Raw genomic sequence first — 26,759 nt, 5'->3', positions numbered from 1 at the left:
CTGAAATAAAAGGCCCTTTGCACCTTGCAAGTGTAGCTGGCAGCATTATACTTTTAGACTCTGTTCTGTACTAGAACTGTTCATTGAGTTTCTGAATTAATTATTGTGTGGGTTGTGTTTGTAAGCTAAGGATAAGTAGACTGCTTTCTTTTAATAATCTCCTTTCACTCTGGATGTAAAACTGTTCATTTTCTTTCAGATGCTTCAGGCGTGCTCAGTCCAACATCTACCAGTACCATATGCAACGTTCCCACCTCTGATTTCCAATGACCCATTCCTTTTGCATCCTCCTCACCTCTCTCCACATCATCCTTCTCATCTGCCACGTCCAGGACAATTTGTTCCTTTCCAAGCACAGCAGTCACGTTCAGTAAGTAATTCTTATTATCCCCTCTCCTAAAATATTTGGGGGTTGATCAGCAAGTAATGCTCTTGTCCTTCTAATAACATTCTGGTTGAGAGAATAAATAGATCTTATTTAGAGTAAGTAATAGGGTTTTGTAGTAGTTCTACCTGAGCAAGACTTAGTCTGAAGAAAAAAAAGTATTGTTTTGAAATTAATTTTTGATTCTCTTAAGATTTCCTCAGATGTTACCCACTCTTTTTCCTTGGACACCTCTACTCCTGTCAGTCTGACATAAGTTTGCTTCATGTATCGCTTCTGAAGGTGATGTTCTTCCAGAAAGGAAAAGAATATAGACCTAAGTGTAGTGCAGTAGTGGTCTCAGAGAAAAAAACTTTGTAGAGAGACCAGAAAGCACAAAGCATTATTTGTAATTCATGCTTCTACCACATTAATTCACAGTTTATTTAAAGTGAGTATCCCCCCAAACACTGGTGTGAAAAGTATTACTTAAACCTTCTATGACCTACTGGAGTCTCTTTTCTCCCCTGATTATGGAAATTATTAACTCTTTTCACTTGTGTGAAAAAGTAATGCCATGCCTTCATAATAGGACTTATGCAAATATGAGAGAAGATGTTATTTTGGACACAAAGGAAAAAAATTAGATTTTGCAATTTCTACTTGTTAATCTTCTGCCAGAGGTTAGTAGTATCTACTTAATAATCTTCTTCCAAGCACATTTGTTTCCTTGGAACTCTACCAATATTTCATTAATAGAGAAATACAAAATCATTTCAGTATTACTGACAAATACTGCTCAGATTGTTTTGAGCAGTAACAAATACTGCTGTGTTAAATGTCAGGTGTTGGTACTACTGTAATAATTTCATTTTAGTCATGGGGGAACAGTTCTACATAGTTTTCTCTGGTAACAAGGATGTTTTCCCTCAGAAAATGTAGGGGCCTTCTTTCTTAGATCGCTAATTTAGCTTCAAGAATAGGCTCCTTTGTTAACTTTTAGCTCTTTTCGGTAGCTTGTTTTTTTGCTGTCAAGTCTTAGTAGAAGAATTATTTCCTTAAATATTCTGACTATTTAAAGTTTATTCAGCAGAATGGGGAAACAATTTTCCTTTTCCTTTGCTTCCACAAGTCGACTTTCATATCTGACTGTTTTGAAGAATGTGGAATTCAGTACCGGGAAAAGAAGGGTGATTTAGTGAAATAGTAGAGTTAAGGTTTTCCTGAAAAATGAGACCAAAATGAGCTGACATTTGAATTGATCTTTCCTAATAGCATAAGTATAGCTTCAAGATAATGTATCTAGCCTAAATAGGGCAATAGATTATTTATAAGTATAAATCAAGGTGTTTACAATGAAGATTTTTGTCTCACAGGGAAATGCTGAGTTCTTTCCGTAAGAAACTTCTTAATTTTTCATACATCAATGCGCCTGCAATAATTTCTTATGGTATTGAAGTAGAACTATTTTCTTCAGTTTGAGAACATGTTTCTATTAAGGAAGTCAGTTGCTACCTTATATATGCAATCTGATGAAAGGGATCATAGGGTCACAGAATAATTCAGATATAAAGACACCTCAGGAGGTCTCTAGTTCAAACTTCTGTTTAAAATATGATCAGCTATGAGGTCAGGTGAGGGTGCTAAGGACTTTTTCTAGTTGGATCCTGAAAACCTCCAAGGGTGGAGACTACACAGATTCTCTAGGCTCCTGTTCTGCTGCTTGACTGTCCTCATAGTAAAAAAGCTTCTATTTGTATTTAACTGGAACCTCTTTTGTTTTTACTTATGCCCATTGTCTCCTGTCCTTCCACCGTGCACCACTGTAAAGAGCCTGGTTCCATCTTATTGATCAAATCTCTGCAGGTATTAGAAGGCCACTGTTAGATTTTCTTTCCCGCTACCTCAAACCTTTTCTTGTCCTGGCAGAAAAAACCCAGTTCTTTCAATTCTTCTAATAAAATAAATGTTCCAGTCCCCTTACTACCTTGGTGGCCCTCATTTGAACTTGTTCTACTTTAACAATGCCTTTTTTTTTTTTTCCTATTTGGATGCCCAAAACTGGATGTAGTATTCCACATGAGGTCTAACAAGTGTTGAGTAGAAGGTGTAGATTCACTCCATCCACTGACTGTGCTACTGTTTGTTAATACAGCCTACGATACTGCTAGCCTTCTGTGCTGCCAGGGCACACTGTTGCCTCATGTTCAGCTTGCTGTCTACCAAGGGTCTCAGGGCCTTTTCAGCAGAGCTGCTTCATGGTCAGTCATTCCCCAACCCGGATTGTTGCCAGGGGTTCTTCCTTCTCAGGTGTAGGACTTGGCATGTGTCCTTGTTGAATATCATAAGGTTCCTATTGGCCCATTTCTCCAGCCTGTTCATGTCCTGCTGTATGGCAGCCTTACCTTCCAATGTATGGATTGTTCCCTGCAATTTGATATCAGCTGTAGACTTCATGAGCAAGTACTCAGTATCTTCCAGATGAGTGATAATGTTGTTAAAGGGGATAGGTCCCTGTGGTATACCACTTGTTACCAGCATCTTGGTAAAGAATGACCCATTAACCACCATGATCTAAGCCTGATCATCCAAATATTTTTTTCCATCTGGTTGTCCACCCATCCAGACTGTAACATCCAAACTTGGTGTGGTGGTTTGAAATTCCCAAGAATCTAATTTCTAAGTTCAAGCCCCTCTCCCACAGTTTGCCCCTGTGAGAGGGTTTAGTGATGGTATGGACTTCATATCTTTTTCACCTCATGTGGAGAGTTTTCAGACAAAACACAACCATTCGTTATTGGGGGAAGGGGAAAATATTTACAAAGGTTTATTTATACACACACATATATATATCTACATTGAATTAAATTCCTCTTTTCCTTCAATAAAAGTCTAAGAAGAAAAGAGAAAAGTCTTTCTGTCACTCCTCAGGCCACAGTTCCTTCATTTCAGTTTTTTTGTGGCACTGGTTAGTGTCCTTCATTTTCCTGAGGCAGTAGATTTAAGTATGGCAGTCAGGATTTTGTTCTTACTTTGTGGAAATTCCAACCCCGAGCCTGAGCCTTCGGGGGATTTCCTTGTAGATCTTCACTCCTCTTGACTTAGAACATTGAAGGCAGCTTTCAGTTCAGTCTTACCAAAGCTCTTTTGCTCTGTCTCAGCTTGCCAGCATGATAGAAGCAGCAGCAGCAGTAGCAGAGGGCACGGTTACCTCCTCCGCATTCCATCCTGACTCAGTTCTCAGGACGACTCCGAGTTTTTTAACTCCTTTCTCTCTCTCTCTCTAGCTGCTGCTGCATTTTGGGACTCCCTAAGGGTTTGGAAGTCCACCCCTATTCAGGAAGTCTCTGAGTTTTGGGAAAGTAATACAGTCTTACCCCAAAACAGCCCCATTGAGTTTTCCTCTGTTTTGTTGCCAACTCTCCCCCCTGCAGGAACATCTCTGCTTCACGTTATCTCATTGCTACTGGCTATCTTTTTGGCTTTCAACCATCGCTGTCTCTGTTCAGGACTGCTCCGCTGCCACTTTTCAATGTCTTCTGCTGCTGCTGACAGTAAGGAAACTCTTCCAGCTCTTGATTACGGGACCTGGTCCAACTTTGACACTATACCGGGTCTCCCGTAGCCTCAGTTGAGGGCTGGGGGCCCTTGGTCCCCAGAGGGGTTCACTGGCCCCCTGCCTCCTCATGGCTCAGATCATGGCTATCTACCTTCTAAACTATCTTCACCACCTTCTCTTCCATTTCTGTGGGTATGCAATTTCCGTAGGGCGCACGTGGACTATTGATTGGTCCAGTATTATCAGTGGGGCAAACCATTACTACCTCAGAGAGAAGGTTTTTCAAACCACCACACTTGGATACAAGAATATTTTGGGAGTGTCAAAAGCCTTGCTAAAGTTGAGGTGAATGACATCCACTGCTCTCCCCTCATCCACAAATCATCACCTTATCATGGCAATCTGGTTGATTTTCCCTTGGTATAGCCATGCTAACTCTTCCCTCTTCCGTATGCCCAGAAATATGTTCCAAGAGGACTGACTTCATGATTTTCCCAGGGACTGAAGTAAGGTTGACTGGTCTGTAGTTTCCCAGATTGTCCTTTTCTCTTTTTTTGTTGATGAATGCAATGTTTGCCTTTCTCCAGTTGTTACAGATCTCCCCTATCTCCACAACCTTTTAAAGATTATAGCAACCTTGCAAGGACATCAACTCTTGGATGTAGTCCATCTGGTCCCGTGGACTTGTATGAATCAAGTTCTCTCAAGTAATAAATCTCTGACTCAATCCTCATCCACTGCTAGTAGTTCTTCTCTAGATTCCTCTCCTTGCCCTAGTGGCACAAGAGGGAGGAGGTGTGGGGGATTATGGTCAGTATATAACAGTCATTCTCTGCTGCACCTTCCTTTTCACACCTTTCCTCTGCTCTGATATGGGTTTTTCATGGGTTGCAATTTGCTCTAGTGTAGGTTCTTCTATCAGGAAAATCTGCTTTGGGATGAGTTCTCAATGGGCCAAAGTTCCTTTGGGAAATATCAACCTGTTCCAGAGTGGGTCCTCCATGGGTTACAGGGAATATCTGCTCTGGTGCCATGGAGCACTTCATCTTTCTCCTATTCACACTTTTTTTGTTCCCTCCTACTCCCCATACAACTTTCCCCCCCCCTTTCTTAAATAGTTTTTCACAGAGGCACTACAAACACTGCTGATTGGCTCAGCTTTGGCCTGCAGCGGGTTGGTCCGTTGCTGAGCCAACTGGAACCAACTATGTCTGGCACAAGGAAGCCCCTTATCTCTTCCCACAGAGGCTACTCCTGCAGTCCCCTGCCTCCGCTACCAAAACCTTGCCACAGATACCCAGTACAACTGCATAAAATTTTCACAACTACTCAGAACATATAATTGGAGTTGTGGTTTTCTGGTATTAAAATATAAATTTTAAAAAATGGTTTTCTATTAATACAACAAACCCTGTGTTTCTTTTAGCCACTTCAAAGGATAGAGAATGAAGTAGAACTGCTTGGAGAACATCTTCCTATAGGAAGCTTTACCTACTCTCCATCAACTCATCCACCAACATTGACTTCCTCAGCTTCTATCCAACTCTTAACCCATGATCCTTTACATCAAGAGGTTTCATTTGGAATAGTAAGTATTGTTTTTGTACTACTCCCTCGTGCATGCTGAGTTCAAGGTCTTGATTTTTGCTCTAAGTTATAACCATTTTATTAAAAATTACATTTTCACAATTGAATTTCATTAGTGGTTACAGTTGTGGAAAGTCAGAGTGGTTGGTTTTTAGGGTTAGACTTACTTCATAGAGTCTCAGGGCTCAAACTTGGAAGAATGACTTACATGGCTTATACCAGTGAAAGAACTCCTGTGTATATGTTGTTTAAAATTCTCATTCCTACCCAACTACCTTCAAAAGACAGTGCGTTGCACCAGGATGGAAAGCCCTTGGCTTTTGTTTTGCAGCATGTTCAACTATTTAAGTCCTGCCTGTCCAAACCAGTCCATATACAAAGCCTTACAAAATGCTTATTAGCTAGTTGTCCAGATTCTGTCCAGGACAGAATGCATGCAGTAACCATGAGGAGGCAAAGCCTGGAACCCTGTGAGCGTGGTTGGGAAGTTATTCTATACCACCTCACAAAAACTGCCAGGGGCAAGGGTAAGGGACTTTCTGGTTGTTGAGACGAAGGACATAGTTTTCTGGTGGAACAAAGCGTGGCGAGGTAGGCAAGCCATCTGCCATTGTTACCTGGGGTCCATGATGAGAATTTCTGCATGTGAATCACCCTATTTTTTTGCACACTTTTGTTATTAGTATTGTTGCTGTTACTGTTTGTTTTCTTATCTCACTGCTGTTTCCAGCAAATTATTCTTATCTCAACCCATGATCTTTGCCTGTTATGCCTCCCATTCAAGGGGGAAGGGGAACAGTTTGTGGTCTTTTTAGTGGCAGTACTAAATTGGGGAATACCATTCCTAAACCATGACAGCCTTAATTGATGCCCAATGTGGGGCAAAAAGGGGTTGAGATAACAACAGATCCGCCCAGAGTGGGTTGGAAACAAATATGATCTAAGCGTTTGCTGTATTAGGTCCAGAGTCACTGGTCACAATGTTGCTTGGTCTGTTCATGTGGGTGTGGCGCCTAAGCTGGTATATATTCCTCTATGTGTTGCTCATGGTGCTCTTTTTCAGAGCAGGGAGAGGAATCACAATTGCTTTGTTGCTGTACAGTGTGATATCAGTTTATGACATGATAACATTAAGGACAATAATGATCATTTGGGATGTGTATTCAGTGTTGTTCTCCTACTCTTACCTTGGGTGCTACCTCTGGGAATTCATTAATAATCGTACCCAGTCTGTGGGGGGAACGGGGGAGGATGATTTTCCCCAACTTTTCACCCCCTTTTCCTCCTTTCGAGAATCTTGAATTCCCATTGGATGTTAAGGAAAGCATGCTTTTCTTGCTTGGTCTACCAGGTCTCCTCAGTGCGGTCTACACCATGTTTAGAGTTACAAAAGAGATTTCTGGGCGGGTCATTCAGAGATCTGCCCTGAGGGTGGATAGTCATGAGTGGCATGGAAGGTAGGAGAAAATGGGCCAACTTTTGAAGGAAATTCTCTACTCCGGTGGTTTGGAAGTTCACCCCCAAATAACTACAGGACCCTGTTAATGAGGCAGAATATTTGAAAAAAAAAGCTGTGGCAGTTCCAGAGAGGTGCAAAGTTATGCAATGTGCTGGGCCCTGCCTACTATTTATCAGGCACTGCTTGGCACTAGACAGCACCCTCATGGGGAGGAGGAGGAAAGCAGACCAACAGGTACCAAGGCCACTCAAACTGCAGCAGAACCAGAGGAACAACCTGTGCCCGTAGCAGTCACCCCTATACAGAAGAAGAAATCCAAGACCAAATCAGTTCACTTAGTGAGGGATGAAGAGAAAGTAGGGTCTTCAGAACAGGAGGAAGAGGCAGGGCCAGAGATAATCACCTGATCCCTATCCCTGGGTGAGCTGCAAGATATGTGAAAAGATTTCAACCGCCAGTCGGGTGAGCCCCTGGTGACCTGGCTGCTCCGATGCTTGGGTATCGTGGCCCACAATATGAAACTAGATGGTAGTGAAACCAAGCAACTGGGATCCCTGTCCTGGAATGCAGGCATTGACAAGGGGATTGGGAAGAGAACAGAAACTCTCAGCCTCTGGAGGCGACTCCTGTCAAGCGTGAAGGAAAGGTATCTTTTCAAGGATGATCTTTACTGCATGGAGAAAAGTGGAATGCCATGGAGCAAGGTATCCAGTATCTGAGAGAATTAGCTGTGCTGGAGGTAATCTATAGGGATTCAAATAACAAGCAGTCCCCTGTGGATCCAGAGGAGGTCCAGTGTACACAAGCCTTGTGGTGGAAGTTTGTACGGAGCACGCCATTTTCTTATGCCTACTCATTGGCAGTGATGTCAATGAAAGAAGGAGAAGAAACAGTGCTTCAGGTGACTACCCAGCTTGCGCAATATGAAGATCATCTTTTTTCCTCCCTACCAACCTGCACCTTGGCTGTGGAAATACTGTCCAATACTGCAGACAGATTTGAAAGATTCAATCAAACCACTGAGTTCTGCTGTGCTGGAACTTCAGTATGAACTGGAGTCCAAGGCGAGAAAGTTGTGCCACCATCGACATTGCTAATGCATTTTTCTCCGTTACCTTAGCAGTAGAGTGCAGGCCACAGTCTTCTTTCACCTGGAAGGGTGTCCAGTACACCTGGAACCAACTGCCTCAGGGGTGGAAACACAACCCCACTATTTGTCATGGACTGATCCAGACTGCACTGGAAAGGGTTGAGACTCCAGAACACTTAAAATACATTTATGTCATCATCATATGGGGCAACACAGCAGAGGAATTTTTAGAGAAAGGGGAGGAGATAATCCAAATCCTTCTGATGGCCAGTTTTGTAATAAAACAAAGTAAGGTCAAGGGACCTGCCCAGGAAATTCAGTTTTTAGGAGTAAAATGGCAAGATGGACATCATCAGATTCCAATGGACATGGTCAGCCAAATAGCAGCTATGTGCCCACCAACTAGCAAGAAGGAGACACAGGCTTTCCGAGGTGCTGTGTGTTTTTGGAGAATGCATATTCCAGACTACGGTCCAATTGTAGGCCCTCTCTATCATGTGGCCTGGAAGAAGAATGATTTCAAGTGGGGTCCTGACCAGCAACAAACTTTTGAACAAATTAAACAGGAGATTGTTCATGCAGTAGCCCTTGGGCCAGTCAGGACAGGACAAGATGTAAAAAATGTGCTCTATACTGCAGCCAGGGACAATGGTCCCTCCTGGAGTCTCTAGCAAAAAGTACCCAGGGAGATTTGAGGATGACCTCTGAGTTCTGGAGTCAGGGATACAAAGGATCTGATATCTGCTACACCCCAACTGAAAAAGGGATCCTGGCAGCTTATGAAGGGGTTTGAACTGCTTCTGAAGTGATCGGCACCGAAGCACAGCTCCTCCTGGCACCCCAACTACCAGTGGTGGGCTGGATGTTCAAAGGGAAAGTCTTTTCCACACATCATTCCACTGATGCCATGTGGAGTGAGTAGATCATGCTGATAAAACAGCAAGCTTGAATAGGAAACTCCAATCACCCAGGGATCTTGGAAGTCATCACAAACTGGCCCAAAGGTGAAAATTTTGGATTATCATCCAAAGAAGAAGAGGAGCAGGTCACACGTGTTTAGGAGGTCCAACCATTTAATCAACTATAAGAAAATTAAGAGTGATATGTTCTCTTCACTGACAGTTCCTGCTGTGTCATAGGGATACATTGAAAATGGAAAGTTGCCATACGGAGTCCTACGCAGCGAGTTGCAGAAGCTATAGGCGGATCAAATCAGGTTGCAGAGCTGAAAGACGTCCAGCTGGCTTTAGATATTGCTGAATGAGAGAAATGGCCAGCACTCTACGCTGTCTCGTGGATGGTGGCAAATGCTCTGTGAGGGTGGTTAGACCAATTGAAAAAGACCAATTGGCAGTGCAGAGGGAAACCCATCTGGGCTGATGAATTGTGTCAAGACATTGCTGCCTGGGCAGAGAACTTGGCTGTAAAAGTACACATACCCAAGAGTTGGGCTACTGAAGAACATCACAGCAATGGACAGGTGGATGGAACTGCCAAGATTAAAGTGTCTCAGGTGGATCTGGACTGGCAACATAAAGGGTGAATTATTTCTGACTTGGTGGGCCCATGACACCTCAGGTCATCAGGGAAGAGATGCAACATACAGATGGGCTCGTGATCGAGGGGTGGACTTAACCATGGACACTATCTCCCAGGTTATCCATAACTGTGAAATATGCACTACAATCAAGCAGGCCAAACGGGTAAAGCCTCTGTGGTATGGTGGACAATGGTCAACATATAAATATGGGGCAGATTTGATTACATCACACTCCCCCAAGCTTGCCAAGGCAAGCACTATGTGCTGACAATGGTGGAAACAACCACTGGATGGCTGGAGATGCACCCTGGTGCCTCACACCACTGCCTGGAACACCATCTCGGGCTTTGAAAAGCAAGTCCTGTGGCGACATGGAACCCCAGAAAGAATTGAGTGACTCAGTTCAAAAATAACCTCATAGACACCTGGGCCAGAGAGCATGGTATTGAATAGGTATATCATATACTCTATCATGTACCAACCTCTAAAAAAATTGAACGGTACAATGGACTGTTAAAAACCACCTTGAAGGCAATGGGTGGTGGGACCTTCAAACATTGGGTTCTACATTTAGTGAAGGCCACCTGGTTAGTTAACACTAGAGACTCTACCAATCGAGCTGACCCTGCCCAATCAAAATGTCTACATGACATAGAAGGGGATAAAGCCCCCATGGTGCATATGAGGAATGTGTTAGGGAAGACAGTTTTGATTAGTCCTGCCTCAAGCAAAGGCAAACCCATCCATGGGATTGTATTTGCTCAAGAACCTGGGTGCACTCGGCAGGTAATGCAGAGGGATGGGGAAACACGATGTGAAACTGAAGGGGATTTGATTTTTGGGTGAGAACAGTCTGTAATGTTGAATTGTATAATATTGTTTGCTGGATGACACTGCCACGGTATGCCATAACTGCCATGGACAATGAGGATGGACTGCTCCAGATACATCAGTTGTGAGCTCCTGATGCAGCTTGCAACCAACTGATAGCACACCAACCCTCCTGCCCCGGAAGACATCTAGGACAGATAGAACCCACAGTCATGGATGAAATGAACTCAACAGATATCTTGGAGGGACAGTCATTGACTATGAAATTATACCTGTGCTTGTGTGCGCATATATATATATATATATAGTTGGAAGGTGTAGGATGTGGGCATGATATAGATGGTATAGAATAAGTGGTGGATGATGTCCTGCTTCCATCCAGGACAGCTAATTTTTGCAGAAGTTGTGAGGAGGCGGAGTCTGCAGACATGTGGGCATGGCTAGGAAATTATTCTATACCACCTCATGTCAATTGCTGGGGGGTGGGAATAAGGGACTCTTTGGCTTCCAAGAAGGGTTTTGTTTTCTGGTGGAACAAAGCGTGGTGGGGTAGGCAAGCCATCCGCCATTGTACATTGTTGCCCGGGGTCCACAATGAGAATTTCTGCATGTGAATCACCCTATTTTTTGCATACTTTTGTTATTAATATTGTTACTGTTACTGTTTGTTTTCTTATCTCATTGCTGTTTCCAGTAAATTATTCTTATCTCAACCCATGATCTTTCCCTGTTTTGCCTCCCATTCAGGGGGGAAGGGGAGTGGTTTGTGGTCTTTTTAGTGGCAGTACTAAATTGGGGAATACCATTCCTAAACTATGACACTAGCTTACAAGGGTTTCTGGTTAGCACTGTTACTTTTTTCCCCTGCAGGATAGTATAACTGTATGTCACTGATGAGATTTGTTAGTCCAAACAATTTTTTTGAAAAGGTTGGTATTTTTTGGCTTGGACAGGGTTGGATTTCTTTGGATAATGCCTTATTTAAAATTTATTTCAACACTCACTTTTCATTTAATTGCATTATTAAATAAGACAAGAATTTTTTCTTCCTTTTTACAGCCTTACCCACCTTTTATGCCTCGAAGACTCACAGGGCACAGTAGATACCTATCACAGCAACCAATACCACCACATGCGTACCATCCCAGCCTATTACCATATGTGTTGTAAGTCCAAAGCACATTGTACTCATAGACTACCTAATAACTCTGTAAGCTAGTTGATCCCCTCAATATTTTTTTATGTTTGGGCTCTACCACAGGTTACAAACAGTTCAAACAATCCCAAGGAATAAGGAAACTTGTAGCTAAATTTAAAGTTTCCAGTCTATTTAAACTAGTACAAGTGAACAGTTTGATGATAATGTAGTTTTGGCATCTCCTATGCCTCTTTTTTCTGTTGAAATCTCCTTAAAGATGTTCAGTGTAGAATGATTACACATGATTCTTTGATAACAGTTGAGTTATACCCATGGTTACATCCTAAAGTCTACTTATGTAGGATAAAGATCTAACACTACTTACAAAAAAAGTCTCAAAAAACAAACAAAAAAAAAACCAAACCAAAAACCCACAAAAAACCCCCCCAGCAAAATCAATTTACTCAATTAATTACTGAAACATAATGAGGGGAGCCTTCCTGGGTGTGGGTGTGTTTTGGTTTTTTGTTTGAGGGGGTTTCTTTCTTCTGAACTGATAATCTGTTACAGCTTTTTAACTTCTGCACTTGATTAACCATTTCTGTAAGAGAAGGGATGGTAGAAGTAGCATTAAGGGATTATCAGTAACCTTTTAAAGTAGATTCTATCTGCTGTAGGTTAGATGTGGGACATGGAATTTATTGTTCTTTGTAGGTTCTGTTTTTGAAATTAATACAAAATGCTTAGAAAATGAGGATTTTTTTTATGAAGGTGTCATTGACAGGGAGATAATCCAGCTTTATCATTTGTTGTTTTGCCACAACATCTATAGATGCTGACTCCGCAGTTTGACTTGCATCAAAATAGCACCAGGATACATGATTCAGTGAAGTTCTTAAACTTTGCATTGTTCATTCTGACAAAGTCTGCTCTGATGTTATAGCTGCTTGCCTGTTTACTCAGGCAAGATTGCTTGTGTGTCACAATAATTCCTGATTAATTTATAGTGCTGTGTTTTTTTGATTTCTATGATTGTGCATTAAATTTTGACCCATATTACTATTTTGGGATGGCGATGTTTTTTTAACTTAAAAGAAAAAACAAAAAATTGCATGTTTTTCCCTTTATATCTGCAGAGGTTCTTCTCTGACCAAATCCATGTTATATGGGAATGCATAGTTTGGTCTGCTGTCAGTGTGGAAGTTGGTCCAGTACTATATTGTAATTATCTTTGTTGTGTGCATTATTGAAAAGGAGACTGAGGGGCAGCCTCATTGCTCTCTTCAGCTTCCTGAGGAGGGGAAGTGTGGAGGGAGGTGTTGATCACTTCTTCCTGGTATCCAGGGACAGGACACGTGGGAATGGTTCAAAGTTGTGTCAGGCGAGGTTCAGATTTGACATTAGGAAGCATTTCTTTACTGATAAGATGGTCATACACTGGAACAGACTTCCTAGAGAGATGGTCAATGCCCCAAGCCTGTCAATGCTTAAGAGGCATTTGGACAATGCCCTGAATAATATGCTTTAACTTTGGGTCAGCCCTGAAGTGGTCAGGCAGTTGGACTAGATGATTTCTGTGGGTCCCTTCCAACTGAAATACTCTATCCTATTCTATTCTGAGTGCTTGAATGCTTTTGGATTGGGGAACTAAGTGAACTCGGGTTATTATTGATAGTCTATCTATTTAAATAAGTCAAATTTAAATCCAAAAACTCTGTTCAATATTAATATTAACTCTGGGATGCAGGCTATCAAGAAATTAATTTCTGTAATAACACTGAGCCTTACTGTAAGTATGTTTTCATAGTAATATACATGCAATTTAAAAATGCAATACATCGAGTACCAAAAAGTGATGAAATTTTAATTCTTAATTCTTTTAATTCTTAGTTTCAAATTTAACCTTTTACTGATTCTTAGAATTTGTTTAAAGAAGGATCAATAACATAACTCTACCTCTGACATATGTTTGCATGCTTTCCTTCAGGAAGATGTTGAGTTTAACTGTTGTTTGTTTTTCTGGCAGATCAGTGCTTCCAGCGTCACCTGCAGTTGGACCAGCTTTCAGTTTTGAGTTGGATGTGGAAGATGGAGAGGTAGAAAACTACGAGGTTGGTGTGTGAAGTACAAATTCACAAGGAGCAGATGTTAATACATGAACTTAAATGGTCTTTTGCTTTTCAAAGACAAAAACCAGATTGAATAAATGTAATGTTTATGAAGACAGAATGTAGAAACATTTTTTTCCATACTGGTTTCTAACACTGGATGTTAGAAACACCCTTATTTTGTATTTATTGCCTTTCCCCAAATCTATCTCTTCAGATTAGCGATGGTTAAATTCCTCAACTTTCCATTCTAGACGTGACTCATCTTTTTGCATTTTTCTTGATTTTTAAATATCGAACATAAATATCCTATTCTTTTGAATATGCTAGAACTTGGTACTTTTTACGTGGCTTGCTATCTTTACAGATTAGTGTTAACATTATAGGATGAATTCAGGTAAATGTTCTGTTGGCAAGAATCTCTTAATATATATTTTCTCTTGACAATAAGGAGAGTACAGCAAGTCACATATTTTGAAAAACAATTTCAGTGTCTTAGATAATTGAGGGCTGATCCCAGCTCTTGTCCTTGCTGTTTCTCAGGCTGTTGGATTCCCATCAGATTCTGTTCAGAAAACCTCAGCTGCTGCCTACGCCTCCTCATGTATCTGTTTCTCCTTGATTCTGCTCAGAGATATGTATCTATGCTGTTGCATAGCATTTACAGTGTAATGAGAGGCTGTCCTATAATGCTTCTTGTGCTAGTTAAAAGAAGCATCATATTGTAGTTGGCATGTTGGGCTCCAGGTTTTGGGCTATTTCAGTATCTGTACTCTTCGCATCTTTCATCAAATCTCTTAACCTCTGTGGTTCAGTTCTCTATCAAGTTTATACTGATGCTTTTCTGGAGCCCCTCATGAGGATCACTTAGGAACAGTGTTCTACCTATATAAGTACAAAATTTAATCAGAAAGTGTCTCTATTCAGTTTGATGTCATGCCTTTGTTTCCAGAGGTTCAGCATAAAATCTCCATGTCTCAATTCAGTTAGCCCAAGAAGTGGAATGGGAGTAAAAAGTTGTCCCTTTAAACTCTTGGACACCTAGAGCTAGGCTCATTGCATTTTCCTAGAAAGCAAGTTTGTCAGCATTTTCTTCTAGTTACTCACACTACTGTGTCAGGGATGGGGCAAGGGGATTAATTTCCAAAGTAAAACATGTATCAAACTGTGAATACAGCTACAGGAGTGATTAATAGTTAGGTTATGGATATTTGGAAATCCTGAAGATACTATCTTATGCAGTTCAGAAGGATTCATCAATGATCAAACTTTGAAAGGCATCTTTCCATAGTACTTAGAGTTGTAGAGAGAGAAGCAAGATAAAACCTGTCTTGATTAGCACAGTTGGTTAGAGCATGGTGCTAATAACACCAAGGTTGTGGGGTCGATCCCCATATGGGCCATTCACTTAAAAGTTGGACTTGATGATCCTTTTGGGTCCTTTCCAACTCAGAATATTCTGTGATGAGGTGGGTTGTACCATCTGTGACATGGCAGAAGAAATCACTTCTAGTAGAACTGAAGCTTGTTTGTAGCAATGAATGTTAAAAAGTCCAAATTCCTTGTTTCGTAGGCACTGTTGAATTTGGCAGAACGTCTAGGAGAAGCCAAACCTCGAGGACTGACAAAGACAGACATTGAACAACTTCCATCTTACAGGTTCAATCCAAGCAATCGTCAATCAGAGCAGACATTGTAAGTACATCTATCTCAAAATTACATACTTTACATAACTATTTCCATGCCTTCAGACTACAGCCTAAACTAGGCAAATACTGTAACAAAAGTGCTGTAAAAGCACTCAAATAAAAAATATATTTTCTTAAACCATTTTTCAAATCAGATATCATTTATATTGACTTTAAAATTCTGCATATTCTCACTTCAGTTATATGTCCAAATTTAGTTATTCAGTATTTTAAAAAAATTTTCCAAATTTTTGTTTGGCATACTAGATAACTTGGAATTCGGCCTATATTGAAATATTTTCCAATTACTGAAGTTTTAAGTGCTCCTGAAAGACCTTTTGACAGTCTTTGAGGTTTAAAGTTATATTTTCTTATTTTTAAGACAAATTCTGTTTGAAAAATCTACATAACAGAGAAATGAGATATAGGTGGAAGGCAGCAAAAGTGATATACAGTGCTGTCAAATGTTTGAAATTGAACTGAAGAGGTTTTTTTCTCTGATGTTACAGTTAGAGCAATCTTCAATGTTGTTTTTAACATAGTAGGGAAAAAGAAAAATAAAAATACCAGAGAACTTAAGTTGATGATGTCTCTGGGGAAGAAATGTGTTTATAAAACATGTACGACAGAATATAGATTTAATTTAAGGAGAAATTTTTCATAGTAAAAATGTGTGTGATCTTTAATCAACTATGACTTTCAGAAATACTCAAAGTAAGTTTTGTGAGATTTTTTTTATTTTAATGCAGCTAAAATTAAAGTTAAAACTGAAAGAAATATGCTATAGGGTTTGCACTGCCTGTTTATAACAGTAGGCATGAACTCCAGTATTTTGAATTATGGTAATACAGTCTATTTACTGCTTGGGCCAGTGAACTGCCTTGTCTGCTTTGGGATTTGAAAACATGGTAAACAAAACAAAAGAAATTCTCATTTTACATTAGTCCACTGGACATCTATACCCACAAAAGTTTGATCACTGTAGATACTCCAGTGGTTTTAAAAAACACTTTTGAAGACACACCTAATAAACTACCTGTTGCTATTAAATGGGAAAGTTTATAGATATTTGCTGTCCTTTTTTTAGGTGTGTAGTGTGTATGTGTGACTTTGAAGCAAGGCAGCTACTTAGAGTCTTGCCCTGTAACCACGAGTTTCATGCCAAGTGTGTTGATAAATGGCTTAAGGTAAATAAAATCTGTGTTGAATGCAATTTATAATGTCCTAGTTTGTAGTTTCATTTTTTCTTTAGTTTTCTACTGCATTTCATCTCATTTCCCATTTTTAATATTTAATGTCTGAAGTAACAAAACAGGGCACAATCTGAATTTATCTTCTTTTGTTGTCTCCTTACACTATAGAAATATTCCTTTTTAGCGATTAAAAAAAGATATTTCTTTTTAATAATAATTGAAATAGGGTAATTTTAAAAGGAATATGAAAAGAATGATCTTTAATAGCAGAAAGTGCTCCTATATGAATCCTTCCTATCATTATGAATTTGAATTCTTTGGGCAAATAAAAATATATCTATCTTTATAAGTTTTAAGACATGATTGACAGAGATTTGAAAACAAAAAAGACCTTAGCATGAAATTCTGTCTTCGTGCATGCTATGATATATTCTTTCAAAACAAGTTGTGGGGAAGACCTAGATGCAGAACAGTGCAATAAGTTGACAGATAGGATAGAACTGGTACAGAAGGTGAGAAGAATAGGAATACAGTGATATACAGTGATATATAGGGAGACATCTGTATAATCTGTGTTATCCAGACCTACTTCTAATAAGGTATTCATTCCTTTCTTTTCTTACCTTTTAAACAATTCTATTCAGATTTAGTTTAATCTATCCATAGTCTGTGTTGAAATATCAAATATTTCACAGTACTATGTGAAGAAGCATGTCAAACATTTCCTAGAGAATTATAGATGCAATTTTATGTTACATCATTTTAAGATATATTTTAAAAATAAAAAAGTTCTCATGCTTTGCTGACAAATATATTCCTACAGAGAATACACATTTTTGACTTGAATTAAACCTGATAATTTCTAGGTCTTATAAAGTAAAGGAAATGACTGTCTCATATATAAGTAGAATAACTGGTGCATAAAGTGAAGTATTAGATTCAATATTGACAGTAGTCTTGTGGCTAATGGAGGATCATGATTAACGATAAGATTTAAAAAAAAAAAGTAATCTGAAAACAACTTTGGGTTAGTGTACCCAATTTCCCTGGTTTCATCCTAGATCAGCAGGAATAAATGTGGTCAAGACCCTAATATTATTTAATACCCCTACACGTCACTGCCAGGGGCGGGGAAAGGGACTCTATCGCTTCCTGGAAGAAGGACATTCCTTCTGGTGGGAGAAAGTGTGGTGGGTGGACTGATCTGGTATTGTTTTATTTTATGTGTAAATCATTTCCTTGTGTTATACCTTTTGGTATTAATATTGTTGCTGTTACTGTTTATTTTCTTATCTCACTGCTGTTTCCAGCAAATTATTCTTATCTCAACCCATGATCTTTGCCTGTTATGCCTCCCATTCAAGGGGGAAGGGGAACAGTTTGTGGTCTTTTTAGTGGCAGTACTAAATTGGGGAATACCATTCCTAAACCATGACAGCCTTAATTGATGCCCAATGTGGGGCAAAAAGGGGTTGAGATAACAACAGATCCGCCCAGAGTGGGTTGGAAACAAATATGATCTAAGCGTTTGCTGTATTAGGTCCAGAGTCACTGGTCACAATGTTGCTTGGTCTGTTCATGTGGGTGTGGCGCCTAAGCTGGTATATATTCCTCTATGTGTTGCTCATGGTGCTCTTTTTCAGAGCAGGGAGAGGAATCACAATTGCTTTGTTGCTGTACAGTGTGATATCAGTTTATGACATGATAACATTAAGGACAATAATGATCATTTGGGATGTGTATTCAGTGTTGTTCTCCTACTCTTACCTTGGGTGCTACCTCTGGGAATTCATTAATAATCGTACCCAGTCTGTGGGGGGAACGGGGGAGGATGATTTTCCCCAACTTTTCACCCCCTTTTCCTCCTTTCGAGAATCTTGAATTCCCATTGGATGTTAAGGAAAGCATGCTTTTCTTGCTTGGTCTACCAGGTCTCCTCAGTGCGGTCTACACCATGTTTAGAGTTACAAAAGAGATTTCTGGGCGGGTCATTCAGAGATCTGCCCTGAGGGTGGATAGTCATGAGTGGCATGGAAGGTAGGAGAAAATGGGCCAACTTTTGAAGGAAATTCTCTGCTCCGGTGGTTTGGAAGTTCACCCCCAAATAACTACAGGACCCTGTTAATGAGGCAGAATATTTGAAAAAAAAAGCTGTGGCAGTTCCAGAGAGGTGCAAAGTTATGCAATGTGCTGGGCCCTGCCTACTATTTATCAGGCACTGCTTGGCACTAGACAGCACCCTCATGGGGAGGAGGAGGAAAGCAGACCAACAGGTACCAAGGCCACTCAAACTGCAGCGGAACCAGAGGAACAACCTGTGCCCGTAGCAGTCACCCCTATACAGAAGAAGAAATCCAAGACCAAATCAGTTCACTTAGTGAGGGATGAAGAGAAAGTAGGGTCTTCAGAACAGGAGGAAGAGGCAGGGCCAGAGATAATCACCTGATCCCTATCCCTGGGTGAGCTGCAAGATATGTGAAAAGATTTCAGCCGCCAGTCGGGTGAGCCCCTGGTGACCTGGCTGCTCCGATGCTTGGGTATCGTGGCCCACAATATGAAACTAGATGGTAGTGAAACCAAGCAACTGGGATCCCTGTCCTGGAATGCAGGCATTGACAAGGGGATTGGGAAGAGAACAGAAACTCTCAGCCTCTGGAGGCGACTCCTGTCAAGTGTGAAGGAAAGGTATCTTTTCAAGGATGATCTTTTAGTGCATGGAGAAAAGTGGAATGCCATGGAGCAAGGTATCCAGTATCTGAGAGAATTAGCTGTGCTGGAGGTAATCTATAGGGATTCAAATAACAAGCAGTCCCCTGTGGATCCAGAGGAGGTCCAGTGTACACAAGCCTTGTGGTGGAAGTTTGTACGGAGCACGCCATTTTCTTATGCCTACTCATTGGCAGTGATGTCAATGAAAGAAGGAGAAGAAACAGTGCTTCAGGTGACTACCCAGCTTGGACAATATGAAGATCATCTTTTTTCCTCCCTACCAACCTGCACCTTGGCTGTGAAAATACTGTCCAATACTGCAGACCGATTCGAAAGATTCAATCAAACCACTGAGTTCTACTGTGCCATACATGCTGGAACTTCAGTATGAACTGGAGTCCAAGGCGAGAAAGTTGTGCCACCATCGACATTGCTAATGCATTTTTCTGCTCATCAGGGAAGAGATGCAACATCCAGATATACTTGTGATCGAGGGGTGGACTTAACCATGGACACTATCTCCCAGGTTATCCATAACTGTGAAACATGGGCTGCAATCAAGCAGGTCAAGTGGGTAAAGCCTCTGTGGTATGGTAGACGATGGTTGAAATATAAATATGGGGAGGTCTGGCAGATCGATTACATCACACTCCCACAAACCTGCCAAGGCAAGTGCTAAATGATGACCATGGTGGAAACAACCACTGGATGGCTGGAGATGCACCCTGTGCCTTGCACCACCGCCTGGAACACCATCTTGGGCCTTGAAAAGCAAGTCCTGTGGCAACATGAAACCCCAGAAAGAATGGAATCATTTAACCTGGAGAAAAGGAGACTCAGGGGTGACCTTATCACTCTCTACAACTACCTGAAAGGAGACTGTAGCAAGGTGAGGGTCGGCCTCTTCTCCCAGGCAACTATCGACAGGATGAAAGGACCTAGCCTCAGGCTGTGCCAGGAGCGGTTCAGGTTGGACATTAGGAGGAATTTCTTCACAGAGTTGGACTCGATGATCCTTATTGGTCCTTTACAACTTGAGATATTCTATGATTCTACATGTGGCATGGAGAGAATGTAAACAAGGAAAAATAACTTGCTCCCTCTTCTAAAATGAGAATTAGGACCATCGGATGTCATACACCCCATGGCATGATGGATGCTGAAATTCCATGAAGGTTGCTAAGTTTTTGAAAAATAATTCCTCCCAAGGTTGTTGATGCAAAGACATTGCATCTGTCTTAAAAAGCACTTGACCCACCAATTGCTGAAAGGTAGGGAAACGCATCAGGGAAATATCCCAGGCAACTAGTGATAGGACAAGGGGAAACAGCCTCGAGTTGTGCCAGGGGAGGTTCAGGTTGGATATTAGGAAAAATTTCTTCACTGAAAGAGTGGTTGTGAGGAATTGGACTTTTTTAATTGCCTTAAATATTGCTACTCTAGAAAACTTCAAAGAAGTCAGGAGAGTGAAGATAAAGGCTAAGGGGAGGAGGTCATAGCCCACAAACTGTTAATTTTGTCGAGGCCCAGGGGGTGACTGGGTGTGTGATGCTTCTCTGCGTGTGTGATGCCTATCTAGAGACCAGCGGCAATCTCCGGGTGTGTGATTCTTCTCTGCGTGTGTGATGCCTATCTAGAGACCAGCGGCAATCTCCAGGTGCGTGAAGCTTATCTCCTATGGACCAGACCGTGTTAAAGGAGGCCCCCATGTGCACACACCCACCACTACCCTGGAGAAGGCCTAAGCTCTTAGCAGGGGTGCCTCTGAAGCACCCCCCCCCCCCAAGCCTAAAATGACTTTGCAAAAACCAGCACCTCCAGCTCTCTGCAAAACCAGCATAACTATGCAAAAACAACCCCCCCTGCACACACACAAGGGAGGCACCAGGAGGGTTTCTGAGGGTATATAAACCCATCAGACTTTATGTTTCATGGACTTCTTTCCCCTACCACTCCCCAACGGATCAAGACACCATCAGCAACATCAACAACAGTGACAACAACCAAATTCGTCAGACCTCTGAGTGGTGACTATAAACTTTTATTCTTTCTCTCTCTTTTCTATTTAACTTATATTCTCTCTCTTCCCTTACACATTTTCTTGGGTGATATATTTATGCTTTTATATTGCCATATTACTATAGATAATAACGATCAAAATGGTTGCATATATGTTTCCCTTTGCTACCAAATTGTTCTAAAATAAAATTATCTATATATATCTGTAAACACTGATCATCTAGTATCGATTTACTTTAATTCACTGCAAGGCATTTATTAGCAAAAACCAAAAGTTACTCCTGCCTTGCAGGGCAGGATGTAACAGTGGTTAAGCATTGGAACAGGCTCCCCAGGAAAGTGGTGGTGTCACCATTCCTGAAAGTGTTAAAAAAATGAGTAGACATGTGTAGTGGTTTGGACTTTGTTTCCCCCAGAGGATAAGAAAAGTGGTAGACCCCAAGGGGTGGAAACCCCTGGAAGTTTTGAAATTCTGACCAATGAGTGCTCCTGCAAAAATGTAAACATACCACAACCAAACGGAAGAGAAGAGTTGTAGTTTTGGGTTAGAAGAAGTGGCCATGTTGTGAAAGCCACGAGGAGAGGGTAGGAGCCCTCTGGGGGGGCCTCTGTTCCCCCCCCAGCCCCAGTTGGGGGCTACAGAGACTTGGAACAGTGTTAAGCTGGACTATGTGTCTGTAGTTGCGAGCTGGAGGATGTTTTCCATCGTGAGTGAGCAGAGACAGAGCAGAAGCGGCAGCAGTGTCCAGAGGTTATGGCTAAAAGCCAACTGATAAGACCTGAACCAGGGAAGCAGCAGAAACAGCATGCAGCTGAGGAAGACTCAGAGTTGCTCAAACCGAGGTAGAGAACCGGTAGCAGAGAACAGAACTAAGTTTCTACAGAGAGAAAGCTTGGGGGTAAGGACTGCAAAACTCCCCTAAACCTCCTTGGAGATCCCTCCAAAAATGGAGGGAGGTGGACTCTTACTGATTAGAAGTCCTAAATGGGTAAAGGAGCTAAGAAGCTCGGTCGTCCTGAGAGCTCAGCCAGGATGGAGTGTGGGAGGTTGACCTTGAGGGCCCTCCCTTGCTGCAAGCTACAAAGAAGCTCGCAGCCTGAGACAGGGCACAGAGGCCCTGCAAGGAGCTTGAATCTCCTGAAGATACCAGACCGTCACGAAGACCCCCCTGTGTCTTCGTGATATGACGTGGTGTAACGACCTTTGTCTGGGGTGACGAAGCCCACGGAAGACCCCTCGGTTGGTTGGCGACGAGGCCGAGAGAGAGTTTGGATACCTCCCTCGTGAGTGCTGGCAGAGATTCAGCTATCAACTGCATGCATGAGATGAGGAGAACCTGCTGCCTTAGAAGATGCTGCTGCTTAGTGACTGCTACTCTGAAGAAGCTGCTGCCCTGAGAGACTGGAAGGGATCTGTCCTTCTTTCCCTCCTGGACTTTTATTTGGAGGGGAGAAGAGATCTGATCCATTGTAAATACTTATGTCATAGTAGAGATAGCTAAGGTTGTATATAATGTATTGTAGTATTTATTTGTACAGTCATTGTAATATATTCCCTTTCCCCCATTCTGAGTCTGGTGTGTTTTGTCTGGAAAAACCCATCTCACATTGGGTTGAGACGTGGGAGGGGGAATGGAGGTAGAGAATTGGATTTTGGGCTATCTCAAACCATGACAACATGGTACTTCATGATACAGTTTAGTGGGTGTGGTGGTATTCGGTCAGTGGTTGGACTTGATCTTGGAGGTCTTTTCCAACCTTAATGATTCTATGATTCTATCATGTATACTCTTTCTTATTAACCTGCTGTTGATCACTGTTCAGTTTGGAGTATTTGGTTAAATGAAGCTTTGGTTGGACTCGATATGGCAGTTCTTATGTTACATTAAGTACTTTCGATTGGCAATCAAAGGGTAATGAAGATAGCCCTTAGAGATCAGAAAAATGCAGAAAAAACAGTTTGGGGGCATTCTTTTTTTAGTAATCTGAAATGAACTGTAGTATTTGTGAGGCAGTTTTGTGCTGGTGTTTCTAACCAAGTTTAGAAATTGTTGACTTTTAACGCTAGTATTGGCTAAAGGATGACTGACTTTAGAAAAAATACATCAGCATAAGCGTCAACTAGGCAGGTTTCTCTTTAATTGAAAGATTTGTGTAATCTGAGCCTAAAGGGAGTATAGTTACTCTATGTCAACACAAAGTTTTAGACTGTTTAGGGAGTGGGGTAAAATAACTTTTGCGCTTTAAATTCACATCCCATGTTGATAAATTGTGCAAGCGAACACATTATCATTGGTAAATTTTAGTAAAACTTACTATTCCATCACAAACTGGTAATGCAACAATAGAGGGCATCAAAGCAAACTTTGACGTCTATATATGAAATTTGTATTTTTGTCCATCCTATAGTTATAAAACCCTACATAGAAAGACTTTTCCAGGCAATATGAGGGAAAACCTATTTTCTACTGAATTATGAATTATGTGTTTATATATTAGACTACAGTGAGAAAAAAATCCATGTCACATAAGGCTGAAGACTCATGAAAAAGAGGTTAAACAGTGAATGGGACAAAAATAACAAGAGGTTATCCTTTTTGTTTGTCACTCTTTTCAGCTCTCAATTTTATCATGTTTCACAATATCTGATTGTTTATTGATATCCTAACTCCTTGAGTCAAAGGAATACATGAGAAATATTTTTTTTAAAGCAGGATTTAAGCATAGTTCCAAAGAAAAACTTGAAAACATGACCTGAATTCACCCTGAAGGCTCAGGCTGTAAATCCTTTTCTTCTAAATGTGGTTCATTTCAGCTAGAATATTTCTATTTAATGTTTCTTATGATAATTGCAGTTCATTGTGCAGTTCTTATGTTACAGAAAGTTAGTTTGACTGAAGGAATAGGAAGAGAGGATATGCATTGCAGTTTATGATACATTATGTGCACCTAATTCATCTTTACACCAGTTATGTTAAGATGTGAAGGGGAAATTATTTGATGAAATACACAAAAACAAGTAGTTGAACAGGGGACCAGAGATGCTGTGTAGCCTCTTTCCTGGACTTAATGGGAGAAAGCCCTGAGTAACCTGGTCTAACCTTACAGTTGACTGCTTTGAGCAGGAGGCTGAACTAGAGACCACCTGAGGATCATTCCAACATGAATTATTTTATGAATTGGTGCAGTCTCAATAAGTTTTCACTAAAAGGTTAAACTTTTCTGCATGTTCAGCTTTGGAGCTGTTTAGTCAGATTGTGTGTTGTGTCTGTTACTAAAAACCCTTCTTTTTCCCCATCCCTCTCAGCTTTCAAATTTTGGTCAAGCCTCCATGATAGACTTCTGCTCTTCTGCTGGGATAACAGGGTAGTGAGAGTCTAAAAAGCTGTGATTCATAATAAAGAGCTAGAAAGACTCAGATGCCCTACCAAAGGGCACTTTTTTTCCACCTCTGTCTTGCTTGTCTAGAGGTGGTGGGTTTCTCTTCCCACTGTATTTTTCTTTTGAGTTTAAAAAAATTCTAGGTTATTTTCACATACTCTAAAGTAACAGAAAACAGGTGCATGCTGAGTTTATCTTTTTTGTGTGTGTGTATCCATTTTGAGTACTCTTGATCGCTGTAAGTGGCAATTCCATTTTGTTTCTGGGTTGCAGACACTTACTGTAAGGAGTGTATTTGTCAGTACATTAAACTTTCTTTTATTTCTGCTCTTACAGGCAAATCGTACCTGCCCAATTTGCAGAGCTGATGCTTCAGAAGTACATCGTGATTCAGAATGACTAATCTGAGAGCACAAATCTGGTTTGGGTGTTCCTGGTCACATGTATATATGAACTATCCATTGAACTTACCTATGTGGTTTCCATCATTCCATTTACAAAAAAGAGTCAACGGATGTTTCTTTGCACTGTGCAACTTAATTGATTATAAAGCTTATAATTAGCCTTCACAATTGTGAGATTGTTATACTAACTGTGTGATTGGAACTCCAAAGACTTTTTTTAGCTTAATTTTGTGTGTGCACTAACTTTTCCTGGTTTTTGTGGGATCATTCTGAGTGTTGCTGTGAGATTACAGTGGACGTGATCTTTTAGCATGTGCTTTTATAAGTGGTAGCTCCAAATAACATAGCAATCTACCTTCAGATACTGTGAGTGGGAATGAATAAATGGATGAGGGATTGAGAGGATGTGTGAAGTGCACTTGTGACTGGGTGTATATATATGTTTGAGAACATATATACCAGCACATACTAGGAATGTATGTATGTAGTATTAATTATGCTGCAGTGTATAATCTTATGTTATTTAAACAGTACTAGTACCATACACTGATTTCTTTCCTTGTGTTTGGAGTCTCACACTGAATGCAAAGGGTGTTGCAATGACAGACATTTAATATTTCCTCCCCAATATACTTAATGGTATGAAAAGACTTTTTTACTTGCAATTCAAACAGATGTTATGCTTCCCCTTTATTGGAGGCTTTTAAGTGGACCTTTAAAGAGTTGTTCACTACTCAGTATGTGAGTAACCTTGGGTTTTTACACACTATAGGAAATCCAAATTTCAGTATGAAAGGTTTACTGCTTATTTTACCAATATAAAGTGGCAATATTGCATAACTCAGTTAACAATATTAACACTTCCAATTGGTGACCTTAATGTTGAAACTTTTCTGTTCTCCTTCTCAGTTCTTCTAGGTGGATTTTAATTACGTATAGTCGATTTCAGGTTAGACTTCAGTTTTGAAGATACTGCACTTTGTGCCCCTCCTCCAAAAGAAAGCTGAAAAGGTGCTGAGGGTCTTCTGCAAAGTTTCTTCACTTTGACCATTATACTTGCTAAGTATGTACTCCTTTAGTATATAAACATTGACTTTAATAACTTATGTTGTTTACAAAAGATTTGGTATACAATTAAAATAACTTGTAAAAGGATATGACTTTATTCCTGTGACTTAATGAACAAAATAAATTGTTTAATGTTTTTTTCAGAGAAGTAGAATTTTTGATATTTGTGCTTCAAGAAAGGGTTGATGGTGGTCATTCACTGCTAGAATACAGTTGTCCTAGGTGTGCTGCTTCTTAGCCTTCTGTATTTTCTGATAGGCTTAGCATGAAAAAATTTCCCTTATTTCTTTTTCTGTCAAGTCTCCAGAATGTTCTGCTGTAGAAGAATGAATTGGTACACCGTCCAGAACAAATAATGTTGTGAAATAGGAAATAATTTCCATTGAACTGCCTTTCAAATAATATTTTTAGTTGTGTGGTTGAAAATATTGATTTCTTTAACACTTCAGGCTATTAAGAACTTAAAGATGTTTTAGTGAAATAACTGGTTCTAAACATAAACATCAAGGGATGTGATTTTGGACATCAAAATATTTTCTCCTAAATTTAATGTCAATACCTCAGTTACAATAGTAGAAGTGACAGAACTACTAATATGGTTATAATTTGGTGCCATTTTGA

General features: G+C 40.6%; 1 protein-coding gene across 1 annotated transcript in view; it reads left to right on the top strand.

Annotated features, from left to right (window-relative positions):
• Positions 1 to 25,065, top strand: part of LOC116780045 (E3 ubiquitin-protein ligase RNF38-like) — a 270,494-nt gene extending 245,429 nt beyond the window's left edge. The window contains exons 5-11 of the mRNA XM_032674553.1: positions 200 to 370; positions 5,350 to 5,511; positions 11,490 to 11,596; positions 13,595 to 13,679; positions 15,250 to 15,371; positions 16,452 to 16,551; positions 25,003 to 25,065. Of these exons, the coding sequence (XP_032530444.1) occupies positions 200 to 370; positions 5,350 to 5,511; positions 11,490 to 11,596; positions 13,595 to 13,679; positions 15,250 to 15,371; positions 16,452 to 16,551; positions 25,003 to 25,065 (810 nt within the window). The remainder of the gene's footprint in view (positions 1 to 199; positions 371 to 5,349; positions 5,512 to 11,489; positions 11,597 to 13,594; positions 13,680 to 15,249; positions 15,372 to 16,451; positions 16,552 to 25,002) is intronic.
• The last annotated feature ends 1,694 nt before the right edge of the window (positions 25,066 to 26,759 follow it).

This window comes from Chiroxiphia lanceolata, chromosome W (assembly GCF_009829145.1).
Source record: "Chiroxiphia lanceolata isolate bChiLan1 chromosome W, bChiLan1.pri, whole genome shotgun sequence".
NCBI lineage: Eukaryota > Metazoa > Chordata > Aves > Passeriformes > Pipridae > Chiroxiphia > Chiroxiphia lanceolata.
Note: the sequence above shows the minus strand (reverse complement) of the source record. Positions and strands in the feature narration are given on the sequence as shown.